Source organism: Cricetulus griseus, chromosome X (genome assembly GCF_003668045.3).
Source record: "Cricetulus griseus strain 17A/GY chromosome X, alternate assembly CriGri-PICRH-1.0, whole genome shotgun sequence".
In the NCBI taxonomy this organism is placed as follows: Eukaryota; Metazoa; Chordata; class Mammalia; order Rodentia; family Cricetidae; genus Cricetulus; species Cricetulus griseus.
Genome location: NC_048604.1, coordinates 68,304,860 through 68,324,621, shown reverse-complemented (window position 1 = coordinate 68,324,621; position 19,762 = coordinate 68,304,860). Strand labels below are relative to the sequence as shown.

General features: G+C 46.1%; 1 protein-coding gene across 6 annotated transcripts in view; it reads left to right on the top strand.

Annotated features, from left to right (window-relative positions):
• Positions 1-19,762, top strand: part of Nhsl2 (NHS like 2) — a 271,866-nt gene that overhangs the window by 105,584 nt on the left and 146,520 nt on the right. For 2 of the 6 annotated variants that reach the window (XM_035450278.1, XM_035450276.1), the window contains exon 2: positions 9,313-9,381. The exons of the other annotated variants lie outside the window; for them this stretch is intronic. In XM_035450278.1, the coding sequence (XP_035306169.1) occupies positions 9,313-9,381 (69 nt within the window). The remainder of the gene's footprint in view (positions 1-9,312; positions 9,382-19,762) is intronic. 6 annotated transcript variants of the gene reach the window in all.

Below are 19,762 nucleotides of genomic sequence, written 5' to 3'. Positions count from 1 at the left end.
TTTTTTAAAGGACATCACTGATCCCGAGGACTCACTTTGTCTTCAACTGTATTTAGGAAAAGAATATCTGCACCTTCTCTGTACCAGACCACACCATTCCTTTTTAATACAACATTATTGGCGACCTTGGTTGTTCTTTGTCTCAACTGTGTATTGTGGTCTCCATATTACAAATGGGCTATTAAGACCCAAAGAGGTTAACTGAGGAGGCCAGAGATAAACCGCTACTTTTGCCTGCATCCAAAGATAATTCTTAGTTTGGAAGGCTTTTTTGTTTGGTTGATTGGTTTTTCAAGACAGGGTTCCTCTGTGTAACAGCCCTGGCTGTCCTGGAACTCACTGTTCTCCTCCTACTCATACTTATCCTTTTCCTCCTCCCCTATTTGTTTGTTTTGATGACCCAATGAGTTTCCTTAGGATTGCTCACAGGGTTCTTACAGTTACCAATGGCTACACCACTGCAGAAAATATCTCTCTCTCTCCCAGAGACTATTAAGTGCCATATATTTTCAAGGACACAGGGAGCCTCATGATCCCCTGCCCTAGAGTTACCATTATCTGCCTGTAGATCCCAGGAAGTGCCTTTCAGTCCTTTCTCCTCTCCTGATAGGATGTTGATAGGCCCAATCTTGTGCAGGTCTTATGCCAGTAATCGCAGCTGTGTGAGGTCAAGGGCCCGGCAGCTGTGCCATGTTCTAAGACAGCATTTTTCAGCACTTTTGCCATCCTCCAGCCCTTACATTCTTTATGCTCCTTCTCCCAGGATGTTCCCTTAGCCTTGGAGGAGGGGATATAGATGATCTATTTATGGCTAAACCATCACTTATTCTCATCACCTCGACCAGGTATGAGTCTCTACAGTCACCACTGACCACTGTAAAAAGAAGCATCTCTGACCAAAGCTGATCGTAGATTAATCTACAGGGATAAACATAATTATTTAGATGGCTGTTTGATGGCCGCACCTGTCCATTTAGCAAAACAGTAGCAGTAGCTTCCTCACAAGGACCTATGAGCTCCCCAGTCATAGGTCCTTGCACTAGCTTTCCAGCAGCAGACATGGATCCCCTCCTGGGGAGTAGGTCTAAGGCTTCATTCATCTAAAGGTTCTAGGGAGGAATCTATTTTGTCTTTCCCAGCTTCTAGGGCTTGGATTCAGAACCAGCCATGGCTGGTCAAGTTTTTGTTACATTCCATCTCTGATTCTGTCTCTGTCCTCACACGAGCCCCTGCCTTGCCTCTCTCCTTCACTTTCGAAAGAAAGACCTCCTTTATGTCAAGGGCAGCTGCATCATAACCTTTGTGCCACTTGCAAGTCTTACTCTCCTTTGTCATTGAAGCAACAGAGCCAGGTTCTGGGGATGACGACCCGGGCACTGTTGTGAGCTGGGTTTCTGCCTACCTCTTTATCTGTGATCCTTCTCCACACTGCCTCTTGCTTTAGTGGCTCCACACCCCAGTGCGGGACCCACTTAATTCTCCCAACCCTTCTGTAAACACAGCCCTGTGCTCCCCGCCTGGAGGGGTAAAATGCTTTTGTCAATTGTTTTCCTGGAGAATGACTTCCAATGCCTGGAACTTTTGATCCCCAAGAAATACATTTTATAGTTATATATAATAAATAACAATGAAAGCATATATCATTATTAGGTAGTCCTTAACCCAGGATCTTAGGTCAAGCCCCTAGTCTATTGCTGAGCTACACTCCCAGCCCTGGGGCATGTGTTTTACCTGTGTTCTTACTAAAGTGTTTTTATACATATGTCCTGTAGTTTTGTGTTTCTGGCTTTCTAAGGTCTCCTGTCTGTTTCTTCCTTTCTCTTGTGCCAGAGCGGTGTGGGCACTTCTGACCACTGTGCTGGGCTTTACCACATTGCTGCTGACCTGGGCCCACATTCTGAACCTGAATCTAGTCACCCAGGGTCAGGCCTTATACATTTTCTTTCTTCCTAGGTTTTCTTTTTCTTTTCTTTTTGTTGTTTTGAGACAGGGTTCTCTGTATCCTTGGCTGTCCTGGAACTCACTTTGTAGACCAGGCTGGCCTCAATCTCAGAGATCAGCCTACCTCTGCCTCCTGAGTGCTGGGATTAAAGCTGTGTGCCACCACCGCCCAGCTCTTCCTAGGTTTTCATATTGACTTCTTCTTGAGGAGGTCAGAGGATTAGTGTGGCAGTTGGTTTGCTCCTTTTTTTTGTTAGTAGCATTTATTTTGATAAATACATCATTTATCTTATGGAGAAGCCACAAACCAGTGACCATTGGCTAAATAATAGCCACAGACTGTACCCCAGCACAGTTAGTAACCTTTCCATGTGGCCTGGCTTTCTGGCTCCTTTTGAAAAACAGAAAAATCTGGTAAAGCAAGATCTACATTTCCACAGAACAGTAAGTAACTGGATTGGTATGGTGTCTTCCCCTTTAGCTAGAGCATGTGTTGTCCAGCTTTCCACAGTCCCCACCACCCCTTATTGTATCCTTTAACCTTTCTTCACTGTCCTGCCTGCTTGGCTCTTAAAGGCATTTGAGTTATCTGAACTATTTCATCCATGCTATATACCACAATCTCTTATGTATATATGAAACTCTTTGTATTTCTTTCATTTCTCTCATGCTGGTACAGACATGGCAGAGTGTTCCATCAATACTGAGAGATGAAACAATTTTCCTCTAGGTGATTTAATTTTTTCATTTTATGTGTATGGATGTTTGCCTGCATGTATGTCTGTGCACCACGTGTGTGCCTCTAGGTGATTTTAGATTGTGTACGGATTTACTTTTGCAGCACAGGAAGGCATTATAAAAGTTATGTTTATTGAGAGAACCTCATATCTCTGAGTCGGAGCAACACCATGCAAGAGGTAATATTGCTCCCATGTCACAGGGGAAAACTGAAGTTCAGAGAGGCTGCACAGTAGGGCTAGAGCAGCAGATCTGACAGTTTCTGTAGTCAAGGCCAAAGCCTTTGTTGCATAAAGAAGTTTCTAGAGATGGAGATGAGCTGCCCCTGGGACTCTTTTCAAAAGTTTGTGCACAGACTCCGAGAGTTCTTTTTGCTTAGACAGAGATTGGGCATGTGTCACGCACCTGCTCTGTGCCTCCTTGCACTCTTGGGACCTCCAAGCCTCCCAGCAGCCCACTGAAAAGGTGAAACAGATGAAGCCAAATTACTGTTGGGATTTAGGGCCCATTTGATGAGTCACATCCAATTGACAGAATCACCAGCGGTCTCCTTGCCTGTGTGTGCTCAGAGCTTGCTACTCTGTCATGCCGTCGCTGATGTGCCATGTCGGGTGGGGAAACACAGAGAAATTATGCGTGGCTAATTGCACAGCAGCAGGCAGGAAGGAATGTGCGAATGCCAGAGGCTCCCACTGGGGCAGAAGTCTGGTGTCATGTGTTGCCGAACAGCTGCAGGAAAATTTGTCTGGACCCTTAGTTGTGGAGGGGTGGGTCTGGCAGACTTGGCTAGTGAGTAACTTTGGTGGCAGAAAGGCGTTATAGGAAGCAGATATCCAGCATCTAGAAACTTTCTTCTGAAACTTTTGTCTGCTTTCTTTGCCACCCTGTCACCTCTACCTCCAGCCAGACCTCAGCCCCAGGGCCAAAGTGTTCCTCAATACCTAACATGTCCACAGACCCATCTTAGGGTTGCTAAAATGTGCCTGCCCATCTGGCTGCATGCACTAAACCTCTGGATCGAGAGCTCCAGGCCAGCTGTGGCAGGGGAAAGGTATGTCATGATGGAGTGAGGAAACCAGAGGCTCGGCTAAGAGATTTGGTCTTTCAGAATCCATGGTCCAAGTACCTCCTCTGATCCATCAAGCATAGCCTTAGTGGACCACTCTGCCTCTTGACAATCTCATGCTTTACCTCTTTCTGCGTGAGAAGGCACAATGTAATGTTTGCCTGTATATCAAGAGATGAAAGTTTAGTCTCTGTAGTGATGCAATTAAACAATAAACTATTGTATTCCTTACGCGCGCGCGCGAGCACGTGTGTGTGTGTGTGTGTGTGTGTGTGTGTGTGTGTGTGTGTGTGTGTGTGTGTATTGCTAGGGATGGACCTCAGACTTCACACATGCTGAGCAAATGTTGTAGCTGAGCTATCCCAGCCCTATCCATTACTCCTTACTGAGAGCTCCCTGTGAGCCAAGTGCCAGTCTATTTAAATTCATTATTTCTTTAATACTTAAAAGAAAGATCAAGAACTTGAGTGAAAAGAGGAAGAATAGCTCTTCAAAGGTCACCCAGGGAGTAAATGACAGCACCAGCATGGGCTCCATGCAGGCAAGCATACCACCTGCCACTTGATGCACAGGAAGAAAATGGAATTTCAGACGTTACTAGCATCAGGGGCAGGCCTGGATTTTCCTCTTCTGTCTCTGCTATTTAACTTGCTGTGTAACCTTAGGCCCATTACTCAGCCTCTCTCAGCTGTCTCCTGTTTGCAAAAAGAGTCGGAATTGACAAATATCAGGATCCCAAATCTCTGAATGTCTGTATTGTGAAAAGCAGTATTAGCAGGAGATGGTGGAGAGGAGCAGACTCAGAATGCCCCAGAGATGAAGAATGAGAAGTCACCCTGGGTGTGCCTTGACTTTCCGAGGGGGAAGCAGGCCTGGAAAGGAGAGTTGTCGATGTGGATGTAACTCAAACCGCTTCCTCAGCAGCCATTCTGTGAGCAGCCACGTGGACCAGGTGGGCATGATGATGATGGCCAGGTTCAGCTGGCACACCTACACAGTGGGCTATTGCTGCCACCTAGGGGACAGTGGCGACTCGAAGCTGAGACTGTGCAGAGCTGTGATTCAGCCACTGGCTGCACATTCCCTGTCTCCTGCTGGTTTCCGGAGTGGAGAGGGGCGGCCTGGCCCTCTTCAGCAGTGGGGAGGGGACTGAGGCAGAAAGGCAAGTGCCGCCTCTGTTTGGGGAGTTATAAATAAATCCATCTGGAAGTGTTTGGAGCTGTGAGAGCTGGGAGCTGGCCCTGCAGTTTGGGCCATGTGGCGCATATTTCCATCCACATCAGCCCCCCAGTCCCTAGAGACTGTCTGAGGCAGGCAGCAACGTCTCAGGCACCACCTCGACTACCAACCCCCACCCAGGCCTCCTCGACTCTGGTGAAATCCACACAAGATCGTGGCTGAGTGCTACTTTGAACTTTTTCAGTGACTCCTAGATGCTGGATAAATGAATGAATGATTTTTGTAGGTTCAGCATTTAGCTTGCTAGGCAGGGCCAGTGATGGAAGTGAAGCATGCTGGGATTTAGGTTTACCCTAGCCGACTGCTAAGGCTGGCCTGGATATAAAGGCACTGCCCAAGAGTGTTTGTTTCTCTGTCTCTAGTGCCAAGCAGCACGATGTTCAGTCAGAATGAAGCCATGAGATGATTTATTAAGCACTTAGCACACACCCTCCTGTGCTAGACAAGGAGAACAGAAAAGGACAGCCTCAAGGAGTTTGAACTCACAGTTCAACTTGCCCCCTTATCCATGGGGTGTCGGCTCCAAGACACCTAGTGGGTGTCTGAATTGTTTTTCCTTTTGTAAAGCCCTATGATGAGGCCCAACCGATAAACTAGTCATAGGAGGTTAACAATAACTAATAATGAAGAAATTCTTATAACCAGCAACTGAAAACAAGGTTATAAGTTAAAAAAAAAAAAACTAACAACTGATATTTCTGGAATTTTCCCTTTAATGTTTTTAAGACTCCATTTGCCAGTGAGTAGATGAAACTTCAGAAAGTGAAACCATGGGTGTGCTGTGGGGGCAACTGCACTGCTGGTAATTGGGGTCACACAGTTCTTTGCATTGTGGAACACTCGATGCCCTGACTGCCTGGCATGATATGGCAGTTGTACTCTGGAGCCATTGTGACAACCAGACACACCTCTACGCATTTACAGATATTTCTAAGTGACAGAAGGGATCAGTCTGGGTGCAGATCACTTGTAAGGAACTTGACAATAGAGAGAGAAGGGGAAGCTTCTCCAACATGAGACACTAAGCCAGCTCTCTATGTTGACAGGTACATTGGTGCTATAGAGCTGGCAAGTTGATCCTTAATTGCTGGGTTAGACTCTAGAAACCCACAAGACCACAGTTTTTCCAGGCTCCCTGCTTCCCCTGGTCCTAGACCTTGCTGCGTAGCAAACCAACTCAAAGTCTACACTGCCCTTCTCTCCTCATGGCCTTGCCATCATCCAATGCCCTTTGAACAAATGCTCAGTATTCAAGGCTCGTCTGAAGTGTTTTGGCTTTAGGAAAGCCTTCCCTAGTTCCTAAGACAAGTAGCTACTTGCCCCACTCTGTGGTCAGTTTCCCTACTAACTGGCAAGTTGCCTAAGGGCACCGGCCAGCCTCATTTGGCTTTTCCATCCTCTTCATTTCCCAGTGGGAACAAAAGGGAAGGTGCAGCTGACACTGATAGTGACCCAAAACTGGGCCTAAACTGGGCCAATGGGTCCACTTGAGACACTCTTCATAGCTGTTTCCCTGTGGCTACTGTATTTGGGTGAGGGCTTTTTAAAGAGCCAATGAAGGAAAGAACAAGATGGAGGGCCAAGGCCAGGGGGAGAGAGAAAGAGAAAGAGAGAGGGGGGAGAGAAATGGAAAAAGGAGGAGCAGAAGGGGTAGAAAAGGAAAGAAGGAAAGGCGGGAGCAAAAGCCCTTTATCAGTTCCCTGTCAAAGGGCACTCTGGTAGCACAGATCAGGGTCAGGAAGATTTGCGGTTCTGGAGATGAAAGCAGTTGCTGTGGTGGGTCAGCCAAGTACACAGTTATTAATGGGCATTAGTGCCCTTTGGTGGCAAGCAGTTCACAAAAGTATGTCCTGCTAGGAGCAAATGCCAGCCAACCAGGATGCCTCCTAGTGAAGAGCAGAAGCAAGCATTGACACAAGAGCTGCCAAGCTCCTCAGGGAGCTCTCAGGGGCCGCTAGAACCCCAGAACAGTTTCACCCCACAAGTCTGGCTCTTGCCCAGGAAAGGTAGACACAGCAAGAGAAGAGACAAATTCTGAGCAGCCAGGATTTCAGAGCCTGTGCCAGACTCATGTGACCCACAGAGCTAATTTGACCCTTACTGTGACTCTGTGAGGTAGAGAATGAACCCATTTTTAGATCAGAAAACTGAGGTCCTGTCTGGCTTCAGAATTGCCCAAGGACACCCAGCTTGAGAGAGTTGGACCGAGGGTTCTAATGTAGGTTACTCCTCCCTTGATGAGTCGGCCAAGACCCAGAAGCTGGCTGCAATTTGATCTCCAGCGTTTCTGACTTTGGCTATGGGCTCATTTCTTTGGATTGATTTATGTAAGTGTAAACAAAAGACCAGCAGTTTTCCTGAGCTTTGGAATGGGTCCTCAGAATCATGTGCCGTCTCTCACTTACCAGCTGGGCACCTTTGCTTAGAAGTTTGTAAACTTGAAGCAGCATGTTTAACTCAAGAATCTGCAGTGCGCACAGAAACACACGGGGTGCTTTTTGTCCTGAAACACTCCCAAATATGGGTGCTTGCAGCCTGGGGCCAGGTTTTCCATCCCCTCCTTCTCATAGACCTCCCCAGTATATGATACTTCTGGTGCTTGCCTGGGCTTCCAGCCCACCCCCACCTCCGCCTTTTAATTTCTTTCAGATGTCGCCTCCACACTGTCCCCACTGTGGTCCATTGCTTTCGCTCAGTGGGTGATAGATGCCTTCTGTCTGTTGGCAGCTGTGAATGATAGGAAGCTGGACAGGGCAATTTGGGACAGCTTTTCTTGGAATTCTGATGTTGATGTGGTTAGGTTAGCTCATGTAGGTAGAGTGGCTGGTGCCAGCCAGGGCCCCAGTACAGAGGGCAAAATGGCATGTAGCACCCCATCTCCCTAGTAGGGGTTTGGCTTTGAGGTGGGACAGGTTAGCTGGAAAACCCTTGATGGCTGTTTTCTGGACTTGCTCTAGAGTCAGAAATAGCTTAGAATTCATTGAGCTTCCCAGAGCTGTGTGTCCTGCATGAGTGGCGGTAATGTTATGACGATCCTCCTGAGTGGGTGACAGTATGTTATGATGCCCCTGCACAGGTGGTACTATGTTAGGATGCTCTTCATGGGTGGCAGTATGTTATGGCACTCCTGCATGGGTACCAGTATGTTACAGTGCTCCTGCATGAGTGGTAGTATGTTAGGATGCTCCTGCGTGGGTAGCAGTAAATTAGGATGCTCCTGCACAGGTGGCAGTATGTTAGGATGCTCCTGCATGGGTGGCAATATGTTAAGATGTTCCTACATGGGTGGCAGTATGTTAGGATGCTCCTGCTACACAGAGACCTTCTGAGATCTTGCTGACAACAGAGCTCTCATTGATTCCCATAATGATATTGGTAGGAACAAGGCTATTCTTGGGTTAGTGTTTGTGCTCTGGGCATCTTAGTGGGACAGGACACCTCAGAAACACTTTCAGAGGAAGGGTAAGAGAAGATAGGTAAACATGAGCAAAGCAAATGATATTCATGTGTAACATGAATAATAAAAACCCAGAGACAGATATTGGGGTTCAAGCTGAAGCTCAGATAAGCAAAGCAGCCAACTACTAGAATGTTCTTACCTACACCAAGGCTCAGACCAAAGAGGCGATCATGTCCTCAGACTGCATCTCCAGACTGCACTGCTCTCCTAGACTGCACTGCTCTCTTCGAGGCTGGAGACTGATTGCCTCATGAGACCCTTTGCTTCTTCCTTATATACCTCTCTAGCTCTGGGATGAAAGGCGTGAACTCTCTTAATCCTTTAGACTGATTCACTCTCATGTAGCCCTGGGTGGCCTTGAACTCAGAGACAGCCATCTGTCTCCTGAGTCCTGGGATTAAAGGTATGTGCCACCACTGTCCAACTTCTATGGCTGTCTAGTGTGGCTGGCTTTGCATTCTGATCCTCACTGGCTTTATTAGATCATAAACAATATATCTCCATATACATGTGTGAATTTTCATAATAGAAATCTACCATTCTGCATAGTGAATATATGCAAATAAAAATAAAGTATGTTGAGAATCTGAGCTGACTGTGGTCACTGAGGCCTGTAAAACCAGCCATTAGCAGACCAAAGCAGAAAGATTTTGAGTTTAAGGCCAGCCTAAGCTACACAGCAAGATCTTGGCTCAAAATTAAACAAAAAACGAATCAAAACAATAGAGACTGTTAACTGCTTCTTACACCCTCTGTGTGAGGAGGTTTGCCTGCAGGAGTGGGCTGCAGCCAGCTCAGAAGCCCTGCCCAGAAAGAGCACAAAAAGCAATGTCGTCCCCTCACTCTTTTTCTTCTCTTGTCCATACAGATACCTGCCACTGGGTGAACAGGATTCGTAGCCAGAGGACAAGGGAGCTTGTGGATGCAGCCAAAACAGGTCAGCTACAGGACCAAACTGGTAGAGAATATATGGAGAAAATGGTCAGGCAAACTGCCTGTCTTGGGAGCTGGCTTCTCCACTCCTGACCTCCACCTGAGGTGCTGCTTTCTCAGTGAGACCTGCTCTGGCCTCATTTCTCATTCTCCACCTGACACCTTTCCCAATGCTGTTGTTAATAATAGTACTTAATACACCCATCAGCTAAGTTCCTCATTTAGCTTGTTCATTGCCTACTCTCCCAGTAGAATGGGAACTCCAGTAGGGCAAGGACTTTGTTTTGAATACTGCTATTGTTGCCATCTGGCACATAGTAAGTACTCAACTTATGGGGAATGAAGAAATAATTGAAAGGATGCACTGGCTGGGACCACCCAAGGTGAGTCCGCTCTTAGCCTTACCTGCTGGGTTGTAGGTATCCAGCCTTTACTCACACCTGGTGGTATTGATTTCTTCCAACAAGGCTCAACCATTGCCATGTCTTTAGGTCTGAAGGTGGAGAAGCCTTTCCAGGATTGTGGCTACATGACACTTTGTTAACCATAGCCTTCTAGTTGTTGATATGTTGTCTACTGTGTATTATTTAAGTAGTTGTTAGCAACAGTGGGGCTTTGGCCCTTCCTCAGAGACAGCCTCAGCTGCTAGTGGGCCTGTTTTGAAATGAGGAGGGTCAGAGCCACTGCCTTCAGGCTCAAGAGTGGGGGCTTTGCTATCCCCAGCCACCACGCTGATGAAACATGTCAAATCTAGATGAGCAATGTGTATTTGAATTCCTAGAACACTGCAGTTGTGTCGAAGGTGTTTTTAATAACACAAATAATATGGATATTTTCTCAGCACTGTTTGTGTTGTTCCAATGCTGGTGATAGAACCCAGGGCCTTGTGCATGTTAGGCAATCGCTCTGCCACTGAGCTGCACCCCTAACCCATGAATACATTCTTCTTGTGAGCAAAATCAATGTGGCTGCTTTTAAACTCCTCTCTGTGTCCACCCTACTCCCTAGAGGTAGCCACTGTAGCCACTGTTCCCAGTGTGGAGTGCTCGCCTTCTTTCGGGTCTTCATCTCTGTGTAGAGCTTGGTTTATCCATGTAAAACCATAAATGAAACTTTGAAAATAATCGATGGTGCACTAAACACAGTGATGTGCGACTGACTTTTTTCATTTAACATTATGTTTTGGGAACCTCTGTGTCAGGATGTGTGTCTAAGTCTCCATTCTCATAATTAAACTTTTTAATTTTTAATCATTGTAGAGTTACCTGCCATTTCAAAAATAATACAGGTGCTCTTTGCCCAGCTTTTCTCTATGGTTAGAAAACCTGGACAACACACAAGCACAGTACTGCCACTGACTACCATGAAACAGCATTTCCACACTACCAGGACATGCCTACCCAATGCCTATGTAACTATCAATCCTTTTTGTGCACGTGTGTACCCCCCACACACCACACACACACTCACACACACGTGCCTGATCAAACCATGGTGTAAAAGTCAGAGGATAACTTGCAGGAGCTATGCGTCTCCTTCCACCATGATGGACTGGGATGGAACTCAGGTCATCAGGCTTAGTGGCAAGCACCTTTTACCCCGAGTCATTTCACCACGCCCACCATTTCTTTGTTTTATTTCATTGACTATATTTACTGTACCTTATACTATGGTACATAAAGATGGTTTCGTACAAATGTAAGTTATACCTTGAACACATTGCCCATACTCTCTTCCTGCCTGTCCTCCCCACCTTCATATTAGTCCCCATTGTGAAAGTCTCATTTCTACTTTCATGTCACATGTATGTAGATGATTTTATATATCAATATAAAATCTAAAAATCACAAATGAGAGGAAACGTGATATTTGTCGGTGTAAGGCTGCCTTAATTTGCTTAATATGAGTATCTCCCCTTGGATCTATTTTCCTGCAAATGACATAACAACTTTGTTCCATATCTTGAATTAGATCATTTAAACAAAATTAGATAAAAAAATGCAATCATATATCATGTGACCTTTAGGGATTTCTTTCCATTGCCACCATAATCTAGAGCAGTGATTCTCAACCTGTAGGTCAAAACCCCTTTGGGGGCCACATATCAGACCTGCATATCAGATATTTACATTGAGATTCATAACAGTAGCAAAATTACAGTTATGAAGTAGCAATGAAATAATTTTATGGTCAGGGGTTGCCCCAACATGAGGAACTGGATTAAAGGGTCACAGCATTAAGAAGAAGGTTGAGAAGCACTGCTCTAGATCATCACCATCCGAGTCCTCACATGTGTCAGTATTCTGATTCATTGTTTGTTTATTTGTGCAATAGTTTTTTGTTTGCCTCAGTAGTTTTCTGTAGCCTTGACGGATCACAGAAATTCTATCCAAGCCGGGCAGTGGTGACGCATGTCTTTAATCCCAGTACTCAGGAAGCAGAGAGGCAGATGATCTCTGTGAGTTCAAGGCCAACCTGGTCTACAGAGTGAGTTCCAAGACAGGCTTTAATGCTTCACAGAGAAACTCTGTCTTGAAAAACCAGAAAGAAGAAAAAAAAAGAAAGTTTATCCGTTCACACATTGGAGAGCATCTGTAGTGTTTCCTGGGTTTGGCTTTTAGGAATAAAAGTGCTATGGGCATTTGCCTAGTGACTTTCTAATGTACTTAAGCTTTAATTTCTCCAGGATAGATGCCCAAGAGTGCAGTTGCTGGATCATATGGTTCTTGCATGTTTCATTTTTAAAGAACTTGTCAAACCGCTTTCCAGGATACTCTACCATTTACATTCCCACCACTAATGTATGAGGGATTCAATTCCTAGATACTTTCATCAACATTTGGTGGTGTCACATTTTAGTGAAATTTTAGACGTTCAGAGAGGTGTGTGGCAAGGTCTCACTGTGCTATTAATTGCATTTCCCTGGTGGTCACTGATGTTGAACATCTTCCCATGGGCTGATGTGACAACCATGTCTCCTCTTTGGTAAATATCTATTTCTGTCTTTAGCTCATTTTCTGGTTGGATTGCTTGAATTTTTACCTACTGAGTTTCCAGAATTCTTTATACATTCTAGATCCAAGTGCTTTGTTAGGTGTATGTTTTGCAAATATTTCTCCTGGCATATAACTTTTTAAAAATCCTTTCAGTGAGGTTTTCCAAAAACGTTAACTTTGATGACGTACAATTAAGCAGTTCTTCTTTTGTGAACCTTTTTGAGTTAGTCTTAGAATGTAGCCCAAGCTGGCCTTGAACTCAAGCTTCTCCTGTCTCAGCCTCTTGGTGGCAGGGATTACAGGCCTGTGCCCCAGTTCCCAGCTAAGAATGAGCTCAGATTATCAGGTACAGGATCTGGCTTAAATAACCAGCCGTAGATTTCAAGTTGGATTTCCCTTCTTTTCCTATTTTTCAGATTTTTAAAAGTTTATAACGAGTGTTAGTTTATCAGATGCTTTTCTGCACTAATTGACATGATCATATGAATTTTTTCTTCTTTAATATGTTAATATGGTGGATTACAAAAATTGTGTAGAATTAGTGTAGAATTCTTTGAACAGTTGGAGGAATTTACTAATAAACTATTGGACCTTGATATTTCTGTTTTGAGTTTTAAATTTTAAACTCATTTCTCCTCTTTCTTTCTTTCTTTCTTTCTTTCTTTCTTTCTTTCTTTCTTTTATCTTTAAACTCAGAGACAATTTTATTATAGCTTAAAAGAAAACCCCAGATCAGGCAAGCTGAAAACTTCAGCAGCTTCCTAGAGGAGAAGAACGGGGAAGGTGCCACTTTAGTTAAATGGGCATGGAGACCAGCCATATGGCATCCAATTGCCATGTGGCAGGACAGGGATTTTACAGAAAGACTAAAGAAGCCCAGTGTGTCAAGGAAAGCATGATTAGAACAGAGATAGAAATAAAAAGAAAGAAATTTATGCTTTTCTGAGTAATTCACAAAAGTGGGCAGTGTGGCTATGCTCTAGAAGAGACCACAGTAGGGAATTCTGGAAAGGAAAAACACAGTATCTCATTAAAGGGATAATTATTTCTTCTATTTCACTAGCATGGCTCATGGTGATCTTGCCTTCCTAGGAGTGGTCTTGTCTTCCTGAGGGATGGTCCCTTGGCCAGGTAATGGACCACAACAATTGGAATGTTAGGTCTCCATCCAGGCTAGAGATTATATTCTCTTGATCAGAAAGGGTTTGCTTCTATCAGGCCTTTATTGCTACTTTAACACCACCTCCATGAAGAGGCAACCCTAAAATCATTAGGAAATAGGCTGAAAATGGAGGATAGGACCCATCTTCACCATGAAAACTTAAGAGTTCCGGGTCCAAAACTGTCTGCCAGAAGGGGTCAGTGTCTAGGCTGGATGAACTCAGTATTTTTAATGGCTGCAGAGGTTTTCAGACATATTTATTAGGTAGATTTTAGAGGTCTATGCTTTTTTAAAAGCTGGTTCATTTTATCCAAGTTATCACTGTATAGTCTCTCCCATCATTCTAAACGTGTACTGCTGTGTCCATACCACAATCCATTAAGTGCTATGGATTTAATACTTTGTATAGTGAATCATCTTTCATTCTATTTTCTCCCAAGTGTTTTTAGCATTCTTTATGCATGCTCCCTGATTTTAGAATGAGTTTGTTAAATTCAATGCATAATTCTGGTGGAGATTTAGCTGGAATAGGCGTGAGCTTTCCTCCTTCACGAAACTTTTTCTCCTTTACAGAGACCACTGGATCCTGCATGAAAGGCAGCCAGGGCTAAAGAACACATATAATGCACCTCAGTAACACAAATACTAAAAACCCAGAGACAGATATTGGGGTTCAAAGTCTACCATGCTGAAATGGCAATCCTGTCTCCACCAGTCCTCAGAGATAATGCTCTCCACAAATCCTCAGAGGCAAAAGCCCCGAGTTCCTGTCTCCTCCTGCCTTATATTCCTCACTCCACTCAGCCACATGACTCCTCCCTCCACCTCCCTAGTTCTGGGATTAAAGGTGTGTGATCCTAAGTGCTGGGATTAAAGGGTGAGCTCTGTTACTCTTTTGGACTGATTCACCTTTGTGTAGCCCAGGGTGGTCTTGGACTCACAGAGATCCATCTGCCTCTGTCTCTGGAGTCCTGGGTTTAAAGGTGTGTACCACCACTGCCTGGCCTCTATGGCTTGAGGAGGCTGGCTTTGCACTCTGAACCCTCAGGCCAGTTTTACTAAATCATAAACAGTATATCACCACACACCTCCCTGACCTACACCCATGCTCACCACCACCCCCATTTGTGTATGTCTGTGAAGGCCTGAACTTCAGGCTCTAGAAGTTAAATATTTAAGTCTTTGACAGGCTGTGGACACTCAGTCTATTTCTCAGTGGTATTCCCAAGTAGAGAATACCTCCTTTTCCTGCACAGAAACAAACAATAAACATAGTCAAGTGTGTGGTCAAACACTGTCACAGAATGATGGGGTGGTGCTTTTCTATGTAGAGCTCAGGCTGACAGCAAGTCATGATGGGTGGATGGGTGCGGATGACAGTGGGTGAGAAACATGAAAGATTACCCTTATCTAACTTCCTTCTGTGTCTCCCAGAGGAACGGTGTAGGGAAAAGGAACCAGCCAAAGAAACACACCCTGAGCAGAGCCAAAGAAACACACTTTGGCCCTGCAAACAGAACCAAAGAAATGCACCCTGACCCTGAAACCAGTGCCACAGAAACACACTTTGTCCTGGGAATCAGAGCCAGTGAAGGAAATACACCCTGACCCTAAAACTAGAGCCAAAAAGCTAAAAAGGACCAGTGAAAGAAACACACTTTGGCCCTGAAACCAGATCCAAACCTGACCCTAAACCTGTGCAGAAAACTGACGAATCCCTGAGCAGGAGATCTAGCCAATCTGAGCCCAGCGATTGAAATCTGACCAATCCCCACACCCCCTAGAAAAACTCCACCCCCTAAGAATCCCTATATAAACCCTGTGTCTGTGCCGCTTGTGCCTGGATTCTTTCCTCTGAATAAACCTCATGGACGAACTCTGGGTGAAGATCTTCTTGAGCAGCAGAGCGGCAGAGCGACTGAGCAGACAGAGCAGAGCAGAGCAGAGCAGACAGAGCGGCTGAGCAGAGCGGCAGGGCAGAGCAGAGCAGGGCAGAGCAGACAGAGCGGCTGAGCATAGCGACAGAGCAGAGCAGAGCAGAGCGGAGCAGACAGCGGAGAGAACCACAGAGCGGACCACAGAGCGGACAGAGCAGAGCCAGCAGTGCTGTAACACTTCTGTCAGGGGAAACAGCAGAGTTGTTACACTCTGCTCTCTAGGGGACTGAAGCCAAACTGTAATAACTTCACTGGGGAGGCCCTTTCCTGCCGGAGCAGAGCTGATAACACTGGTGAAGCCTCTCTTGAAAGGGCTGTACGCTGCTCTGTTTCTGTGACCTGTGGTATTCCTTGGCTCCCGAGTGCCAGAATACCTTTCCATAGGAGCTGTAACACTCAGTATTCTGTGACTCCCGAGTGCCAGAATACCTGTCCCATCTGATCTGCCTGAAATGCTTACAAACTGTTCACATTCTGTGGGTTGTGACCCCTTTGGCAAACCTCTATCTCCACAAGTATTTACATTATGATTTTTTTTTTTTTTTTGGTTTTTCGAGACAGGGTTTCTCTGTAGCTTTGGAGCCTGTCCTGGAACTAGCTCTTGTAGACCAGGCTGGTCTCGAACTCACAGAGATCCACCTGCCTCTGCCTCCTGAGTGCTGGGATTAAAGGCGTGGTTCATATTTTTGGTTGTGAGCCTAGCCTTTAACAGCTGAGCCATCTCTCTGGCCCTATATTAGAATTAACAATAGCAAAATGAGTTATGAAGAAATAATTGCATGCATTTTGGTGGGAGCTCAGATGGGATGGACAGGGATGGATTCTGGCACTCAGGAGCTAAAGAATATGAATGTTACAGCTCAGATGGAAAGGTATTCTGGCACCTGGAAGCCAAGGAATGCCACAGGTCACAGTAACCGTAGCAGTTTATAGCCTTGCTCCAGGGAAAGGCTACCCAAGAATATCAGCTCTGCTCCAGCAGGGGAGGGCTTTCCCAGCGAAGTTCTTACTGTTCGCCTCTGTTCTCCCAAAGTGTAACTCCCCTTTGCTAGGGTTACAGCCCTGCTTGGCTCGATCCACTGGCTCAGCTCTGGTGCCTGGGAAAGTTGTTGAAGGAAGGTCTCACCCAAACCTCATTCAGGTGATAGATGTATCAAGAGGGAAGAATCCCGGAGAGTGGCTGCCTCTGCCAGGGTAGAAGGAAGCAGCCAGACATCACAAGCTGATCAGATATAGGGTTTGTGTAAGGACTCTTAGGGGGCGCAGTGTACCCAGGGAGATTTCCAGGGTGGGGATTGGTCAGATTTCCATCCTTGAATTTAGGACAGCTAGATTTCCTGCTCAGGGATTGGTTAATTTCCTGCACAGGTTTAGGGTCAGGTTTGGCTCTGGGTTCAGGGCCAAAGTGTTTCACCGGTCCTTTTTAGCCTTTTGACTCTAATTTTAGGAACAGGGTGTATTTCTTTCACTGGCTCTGATTCCCAGGACAAAGTGTGTTTCTTTGGCACTGGTTTCAGGGTCAGGGTGCATTTCTTTGGTTCTGGTTACAGGGCCAAACTGTGTTTCTTTGTCTCTGCTCAGGGTGTACCTCCACTTTTTTTATTTATAAAACCACTTGCGGGCATTTGGAGTGGATCACTGAGTGTGACCACTTGGAATGATGTATTCTGGCACTCAGGAGCCAAAGAATACAACAGGTCACAGTAAGCATAGCAGCTAACAGCCCTGCTTCAGGGAAAGGCTTCATGAGTGTATCAGGTAAAGCTGATCAGATACAGGGTTTGTGTAAGGACTCCTAGGGGGCGCAGTCTTTCCAGGGAGATTTCCGGAGTGGGGGTTGGTCAGATTTCACTACCTGAGTTTAGGACAGCTAGATATCCTGCCCAAGGACTGGTTAGTTTCCCGCACAGGTTTAGGGTTAGGTTTGGCTGTGGGTTCATGGCCAAAGTGTGTTTCTTTCACTGGTCCTTTTTAGCCTTTTGTCTCTAGTTTTCAGGCCAGAGTGTATTTCTTTCACTGGCTCTGATTCCAGGGAGAAAGTGTGTTTCTTTGGCACTGATTTCAGGGTCATGGTGCATTTCTTTGGTTCTGGTTACAGGGCCCAAGTGTGTTTCTTTGGCTGTCCCCTTTTCATTGCAAAAATGAAAATAGTTCTATGGTTGGGGGCCACTGCATGAGGAACTATGCTAAAGAGTAACAGTATTAGGAAGGTTGAGACCCACTGCTCTGGAGCCACACCGTTTGCCCAAAACCGTATCTGTTCAGTGCTGCTACTAGCAGCAGGTACATGAAAGCCAAATGGGCCTTGATGGAGCTGTCTGAATGACTCAATAGACTCACTCAGGTGCAAACCTTAGGTCTACAAAGACATTGAGAATCATGCTCAAGCAGTCCTTGTTAGCCACCACCCTCCACACTTTTCCCAAAAGGGACAGTAGGAACTGGGTTAGGGTTTCTTTGGCTTCTGCATATACTGTCTGGCAAGCAACTTTGCCTGGACCTATGTTCCATTCAGCTCATGGGATGGGCACTGCCCTCACAAATCTTGATTCTCTTCTCCAAGGTCCCCAAAGCACAGGTGGAGTCTGAGCTGCAGCTACTGCTGTGTTTCTTACCATCTAACAAAACCAGCAATATATTACTAATACAGAAAACAAATCTGACAGTGGCAAACACCAGAGGCAGATGCAAAGGCAATGTGGACTTTAACTGGATAATTTTTTAAATTATTTATTTATTATACAGTGTTCTATCTGATACTTATATATGCCTGCAGGCCAGAAGAGGGCACCAGATCTCATTATGAATGGTTGTGAGTCACCTACCATGTGGTTGCTGGGAATTGAACTCAGGATCTCTGGAAGAGCAGCCGGTGCTCTTAACCTTGGAGCCATCTCTCCAGCCCCTGGATCATTTTTTAATCTACCAGTAGTAAGTCCTTTTTGACCCCAGAGTCATACCCCCTTTAGGACTTATGTTCTTGACTCAACTGTAGACCCTACCAAGGTTCCAGGGTCACCTTAGGCAACTCTCCTCCCCACCTGTTCCAATTTCGGGTGCATGTTCCTAATTCACAGCTCCTGCCACTGTCCCTTGCTCCTTTTCGTTTTTGTTTTAGCAACAGGATCTCACTGTGTAACCTTGGCTGGCCTGGAACTCACTATGCAGACTGACAAAACTGGCCTGGAACTCACAAAGATCTGCCTGCCTCTGTCTCCCTCTAGGATTAAAGGTGTGTGCCACTATGCCCAGCTCTATTCCCTGCTCCTTAACTTCCAAACGTTTAACACGCTTTGCACACTCAAGCCCCACACCTATCTGTCTTTCTCATTAGGTGCTAGTTACAGCTTTTATTTCTAAAATGATAAATGTTTGTAATAATGCTCAAATTTCAAAGTCCCGTATGCCATCATGACCTAACTGAGCCTTCCTGCTTCTGGTGTGTGTGAACTTTGGAGTCATACATGACTCCTGTAGTCCCTCCCCTATTTCTTGGGGGTTTAATACCCCAACTTTCTCTGGCCCTCACTCAGTCCCTACCCCCATTAGTAGTTGTAATGAATCGATGCGGGGAGGTGGGCACTCACGCGACATCGGAAATGACAAGGGCTTTCAGCGCGCTGGGGTCACACAGAACCGGAGCACACGAGGGCAGAGCAGATGCTGCCGTCAAGGCTCAATGTCCCCAGGCTGGTTTGCGTGAGCAGAGCTGCTCAGCGCAGCTCCGCGCGTCACCAGGCGCGTGCGGAGGCGGCTAGCCCGCGGGAGCGGCGGGTGGTGAGTCATGGTCCCCGCGCACCTCCGGAACTGGAGGAGGCTGCTGTGCAGCCTCACTGCCTCCGCGAAGCTCCCCGCTCCTAGGGGCGGGGGAGCGGCAGCAAGGCCGGGTGCGGGGCAGCAGAGGGCGCTGCGGTGCAGCTGTTGGCACGACACACCGAGAAGGCTGGAGCTGCCTCTGGCTGGGAAGGGTGGAGCACCGACCCAGGGGCGGGGCGAGTGGGGAGTGAATGTCAGGGCAGTCTTGATGTTTTTAAGAGAACGGAAGTATACTTGAGGATGATTCATCCCTGCACTGAGTGATGGAGCTATGGACCCCCACAGGAGAATGCCCTTTTTGCTCGGCCCACGCTCTCAAAAGCTGGCAGCATTCTCTCCTCAGAGAGGGTCCCTGATAGAGCTGGTTACCTCTTTTCAAAATGGATCTGCCCAGGGGTCCCAGCCTGAGACCTTCTATCCTCTGATGAATGCCACTTGAGGAAAGTGGCGTAAGATTTGAGCTGACAGTAATGC